The sequence below is a fragment of the Protopterus annectens genome, chromosome 10.part0, assembly GCF_019279795.1.
Source record: "Protopterus annectens isolate FY-2018-M chromosome 10.part0, PAN1.0, whole genome shotgun sequence".
NCBI classification, from domain to species: domain Eukaryota; kingdom Metazoa; phylum Chordata; order Ceratodontiformes; family Protopteridae; genus Protopterus; species Protopterus annectens.
This window is the reverse complement of record NC_056744.1, coordinates 79,102,421-79,108,420: the sequence shown is the minus strand read 5'-3', so window position 1 is coordinate 79,108,420 and position 6,000 is coordinate 79,102,421. Positions and strand designations below refer to the sequence as shown.

Sequence of the window (6,000 nt, the reverse complement as noted above, 5' to 3'; positions counted from 1 at the left end):
CCTCTTATTTGTTTACCTCTTTTATAAAGAAAAAAATGAAATAAAAAAATTATGGGCCAGATTCCAAAAAGGTTGCTCTCAGTGTAAGTTTGCTCTGATTTCAAAAGTCCTGCTCTTAGTGTAAGTGACTTATTTTAGTGTAAGGACTATCTATAAACAGGTTTATTGATGGACCAGATTTCAAAACACCTACTCTCGGCCTGCTCTCATAATTGGTCACTTATACTGTGAGCAAATCTTTTGGAAGCAGGGGCTATTTAATCTGTACTCATGCCTGCCACTTAATACGCATGTCCAATATCTAGGCAATGGTATTTGTAAAAGCAGGAGCAACCAAACGTGCCTAAAACTCCTTAGTGTATCAGCATATTAATTAAATAATGCATGGTATTTAATGAGTGGTAGCAGTTGTATGTACATGTCCAAGCGTGTGTCACACAATGTGAAATAAATGCAGGTATGGAAACTATATTTTTCTTGTATTTGCCTGAGATAATTAGCTGTTTTTAGATATTTGTCACGGGTACTTTCAGTATTGCATTGTCCAGATGGATACCAAACCATAGATAATTCCACATTCAGAGGATCAAAAACACACATAGCTAGAGGGGATTTGTATCATGTGTGTCAAGAATGACTGATGAGTTCCATAACCATGGCAAGACTCCTTTTTCTTCTTCAGCTGAATGAGACTATTAAAACTCTTACAATAGCTTATATGTGTTTTTAATATCCCAGATGTAATCAGTACTATGAGTTCAACCTTCTGAGGAAAAAACAGAGGTGCATAATGACAATTCATGCTTGCTGTATGTGTGCTGACTAATAGTACTTTTCTCAAGATGGGCTAAGTTTAAAAAGCTCATTGCATGTCTATGGTGCAGAGAATCCCATGTTCATATATTAAGGTACCCAACCAATAAAAATGTATCAGGGAGTACTCAAAATACACTGCAGAAAAAAGCAGCATATTACAAGTTCACACCTGGAATGTTATGTCAAATCTGTTTAATAATTTTATTTGTTTGCTTTCCGCCACACTAGGGTGTTGTATTAAACAAATATTTTAAATTTGTGTTGTTTTTGAACTGAGTACTTAATAAAAAATGGTATTTTACATTTTACTATTACAGAAAGATGTTATCCTGTTCGATTCTCAGCTAAAGTGTCTTCTGTGTGGAGACATGCATGAATGGGCGTACCTTCATTGAAGGTTGTACATCAGGGCTGGCAACTCGGTACGTAAAAATCTGCTGCCAATTAATAGTGGACCGGAGTTCCACTGTGGCAACCCCTAACCGGGAAAAGCCGAAAGATACAACAACTAACTACCACACCTCTCAACATCTTAGTGCAAGAAATCTTGACAAAGCCTATAATCATGGGGGGGGGGGGGGGGGGGGCAAGGTCCAAAAATAGGGACAGATTTTAAATATCACTCTTATAAACTTAGAAATTAGCTAGAATAACATGATTTGTGTTAGCATACATCTTCTGAAGGATATGGAGCCTGAAAGTCAAATGCACATCATTATTTAATGAGTTCAATCCTCTGTGATTTGCCAGAAAACCTCAAATTGTATGAAGAACTGACTGAAAATATGAAGCAAGAATCTAGACATTCACTAAAAATATGGACAGTTGAGAGGTATGCTAGCCACCTTTTTATTACATATAATATATATGTGTGTGCAACATTGCATAGAGAATTATAGAGAGATCAGAAACTGGTTGTAGGTCAGAATGGTGATAAAAACCATTTACAGATAACAAATGATAATAACAAGTGAGGTAGGATATAAATTTGACCTCTGACCATTTCTGTGGCTCTGCACATGATTATATAGTCACATTATCCAATGACAAAAAGACATATCAATGTGAAGGCTCAGCAGGAACCAAGGAAAAACATGTTATTGAATATCTGGCAGCTTAGAATCAATACAAAAACAAAGTGCGAAAGCACTGAGTTCTAGTGCAGAAACGTATGGAAATATAATTATTGGTAAAATTGCTGTATGTTATCATAAGACTGAGAGATCCACGGAGTGGCTGTTTTATAAAAGCTAAAGTCAACCAGCCAATATGTTATGGTTGTACAAAACTAATCCAGAAGAGAGAGTACATGGAGTTGGGTGTGGTCATTAGGAACGATTGTCAATAATACAGCCTTTGTAAAAGTCAGAGGTGAGAGCTCAGTTTTATCTTTTCTCTGAAAGGACAGAGGCAGTTTTATATCAAGCCAATGCTTAAGAGCAAAGCTAATGTAAGGTATGAGTTCATAAGAAAGTGTGGTATCTCCTGTACCTCTAGTAATACTTGTCGTTCTGTAGTCAGCAGTGGTTTAAAATCTCCTATTTTTATTTCTTGGCGGTAGACTTGCTGTAGAACCTGACACAAGTGGAGACCAAGTACCAAGGCATGTAACTATGATGGTGTGGGAGACAGTCACACAACATATTATAGATTTGTGCATAATTCTGTGATATCACTGCAAAACATATATTTAAGATGAAACAAGCCGCTACAACCAAGATGAAGGCTGTCCCTTCAAAACAAAACAGGTACGCTCCACACATACAAAACCACAAAATGAACCTTGACCTTAATTTGGTTAGTTGACCTCCTGGGGGAAGAGGTCAGATCAGGAAATATGGCTGAGGGAGAGTTGGATGCATTGACCCCAGTACCTGGACCACTGCCTTCAATGTGCAAAGGGAAATTGATACCACCCATGAGGAAGACAAACAGCTAGAACAAAGGTCAAAAACAAACGTTAAACGAGGACAAAATGAAGGCATCGATGTTTACATTTTTGAGGAGAAAAAAATAGACTTTGCAAAGACCTGTGGGTGTTTCTGTGGAGTAAGCAGTGTAACTTAAGGGGGTACTCTTCGATTGTCAAAGTATAACTAGAAGGATTTGGTTAGGTATATCAAACTGGAACATATTTAAAAGGGAAGGATAATGTTTCAGGTAAGTGGGCATAAAGAGTGCAGGCAGAACAGACTATTTCAGATTTTGGAATCAAAACAGATTAGGTAATTAAGAATGCATGGGACATACATAGAAGAAGCCAAACATGCTAAGCAAGTGAATGCAGATTCTCAGATGCTGGGCAGTAGGAAATGTAGGGAGCTGGACTGATAAACGAATCCAGCAGTCATCATCAGCCATTTTTATTTATGACTCTGTATCTCATCAGATGAATTAAGTCACTTTCTAATGTATAGAAGGAAAGGGACACAGAAGTGGAATAGCAGAAGGCCGGATAGGAAGGAAATCTATCAGTGGAAGACCACGCGCTTTGTCACTTTTAGCCACAGCGCTCCCTCAGATTCTCTGTATGGACAGAAACAGGTTCTGCTACACAGATGAATCACCGGGCTCATAATTATGTCACCATTATCTTTTAGGCATGTACGACTTTAATATATGCGGCATTTGCTGGGCAAGTAAAGAAGATTGTAACCTGGATGGAAGTAATGAGTAAATAAAGAAAAATAGGAAATACATGAGGAAAGATAAAAGGAAAGGAAAAGGGAGAAAGCAAGTTCTAGAAATATGTCATGTTGATTAATATTTACATGATATACTTTTCCATTTTTCCATGAGCCTTTGTATATTATGTTAGCATTATTTCTGTGATACCTCTGATAGTATCAATGTCACATTCATGTAATTTTGACCAGAAGGAGCAAAGCTCAGACAACATGCACTGGAGGAAACATGGGTGCAGAAAATGGCAGCAGTCCAAGTTTCACCTTTTTTAAGAGTTCCACTAAATAATTAAGTCAACAGTTCTGGATGCAAAACTGCAATGGGGTTTATCATTAACATTTGCATGAATTAGTACTATATGCATTTTACTTGTCCCTCATATAAATATTTTAGAGATATGCAGCCTGATTTAAACTTAAAAAAAAAAACAGAAAAAAATAAATACATGTGCATGTTGCAAAGTCCAAAGGTTGGAAAACAAGAGTTCAAAGCTTTCACAGTAGTTCAGCATACGACTGCACTGGATTATCCCTTTTGTTGCTGTACTTCTTGTACTTTTTGACACCTGATTCACCTTCAAACATGAGGCAGTATTCATTTTAGGTGATGCCTGGTTACCGTGGCTTTAATCGACAAGTTCCAGTAACAAGACTATCATAACAGAAAACTGAAGGCTTGAAGAGAGCTGTATCTCCAAATGTAAATGTCATCTGCAGTAAGTCATTTTGCACTTTGTTTTCCAAAATCTTCACCATTGGGGTTGAACATAGATATCACTATCCTAGAATGCAACAAAGAAATGTGAGTTAACTGTTATAGTTTCAGTCTACTATTAATGAAAATAATTTCACATGCATATATAATATACATGTACGCACACATGCATATATATATATATATATATATATATATATAAACACACACACACAAATATATGTTGCTCTATATATCAGTGAATACATTACACACACACACACAAACACACACACACAAATATATGTTGCTCTGTATATCAGTGAATACATTACACACACACACACACACACACACACACACACACACACACACACACACACACACACACACACACACACTGTACATATGTAAGTATTAACAACAGCACATCATTATTACATGTTTAAATGCATCATTTACTTGTATAACTATACTCACTATAACATTAGATGTTTAAGGTCACTGCTGCAGTGTGATTCATCAGGCAGCTATCCAGGCATTTATGCTAACTTCCAGAGCTTTTGAGTGACATTGCATCATGTGAGCCTCCCCTTACTATTATGTTTACTGTAAAGATCACTGCTGCAGTGTGATTCATTATGTAAACATTTTAACACTACCCAAGCTGACTGAAACTTCAAGGTGGTGGAGCAGAAAGGCCTGGAAGGACATCAAGTGGGAAAAACAGCCTAGCTCTTTGAAAATGTATCCAGCTTGTAGCACCTACAAAGGGTATGAATGGAGGTCCATGTACATGCCTTACAAAAGCTTTTGTACAGATGTTTCTATAAAACAAGACTGTAGCAGTCACTGATTTCATACTGTAAACATTAGAATTCACCATTACATCCTGCTAATGGTTTAGAGTTTGCTTAGAAATGGATTTACCTTGCTTGCAAGCCCTGAAGAAGACAAAAAAGCTGATAAGATCAGTCTTTTTAAAATCATTGGTCCTATCCTAGTAGAACTGTGATTGTCTATGCACATCCAGTAGGTGAAGAACCTTTTCTCCATTGTTCTGAGGGTTGGGAAAAACAACTTTGGGCCTAAAAGAATGATTAGTCCTAATAGCCAAGTTATAATTGTGAAAGACCATGTAAGATAATTTACACATAAAGGGTTGTAGCTATGAATCTTTCCTGGTTGAAATAATGACAACCAAGAACATCATTTGTTATGAAAGAGGTATTATAAAAAGAGAGGCAGCAAGATAGAAAAAATACAGGGTCCCACTGAGGAGGCACAGATATCCTGGGTGGTCTTGAATGCGAGATGCCTTTTAGAAATTGTTTTTATTGATGTTGCAGTAGACATTTGCTGTTCCAAAGGTAAAAAGAAAAAAATATAAAGCAGAAATATGCTTCTTACATAATGTATAGAAAAGCCTATTTTCCAAAAATGTAGACAAATAGAGGAGGGCTTGTTATTTTGTGGTTTACCTACATAAAATGTCCTTGGATTTGATCTGCAACATGCTGAGAACCTGGTCTACTTGACTAGGTAAGGGGTTCCTATTATATGATCGAAGACGCATTCTTTTGAATGTGTCTTGATCGAACTTGAAAGCACGAAAAGGCAAAATACCGAAACGGCATATAAGCGATTTCTTTCTCTCAGAAAGAAATCGCTTGACAGCCTCTGTTACTTTGCCGTTTTCATCACTGTAGTGCCATCTCGGAGTTGGTATATTTAAGTAGGGGGGGGTGTGGGAGGTGAAGCCCCCCACATTATGTAATATTTTAAGGTTTTTTTTTTTTTTTTTTT

General features: G+C 36.9%; 1 protein-coding gene and 1 long non-coding RNA gene across 3 annotated transcripts in view; one reads left to right on the top strand and one right to left on the bottom strand.

Annotated features, from left to right (window-relative positions):
- Positions 1-1,645: 1,645 nt before the first annotated feature.
- The window catches only part of LOC122812958 (G-protein coupled receptor family C group 5 member C-like), a 280,692-nt gene continuing 276,337 nt past the window's right edge, over positions 1,646-6,000 (bottom strand). For both annotated transcript variants that reach the window (XM_044085039.1, XM_044085040.1), the window contains one exon: positions 1,646-4,282. In XM_044085039.1, coding sequence (XP_043940974.1) covers positions 4,250-4,282 — 33 coding nt within the window. In that variant the 3' untranslated portion in view covers positions 1,646-4,249. The remainder of the gene's footprint in view (positions 4,283-6,000) is intronic.
- Positions 4,121-6,000, top strand: part of LOC122812959 — a 142,929-nt gene continuing 141,049 nt past the window's right edge. Inside the window, exon 1 of the long non-coding RNA XR_006366612.1 lies at positions 4,121-4,216. This is a non-coding gene — a long non-coding RNA (uncharacterized LOC122812959). The remainder of the gene's footprint in view (positions 4,217-6,000) is intronic.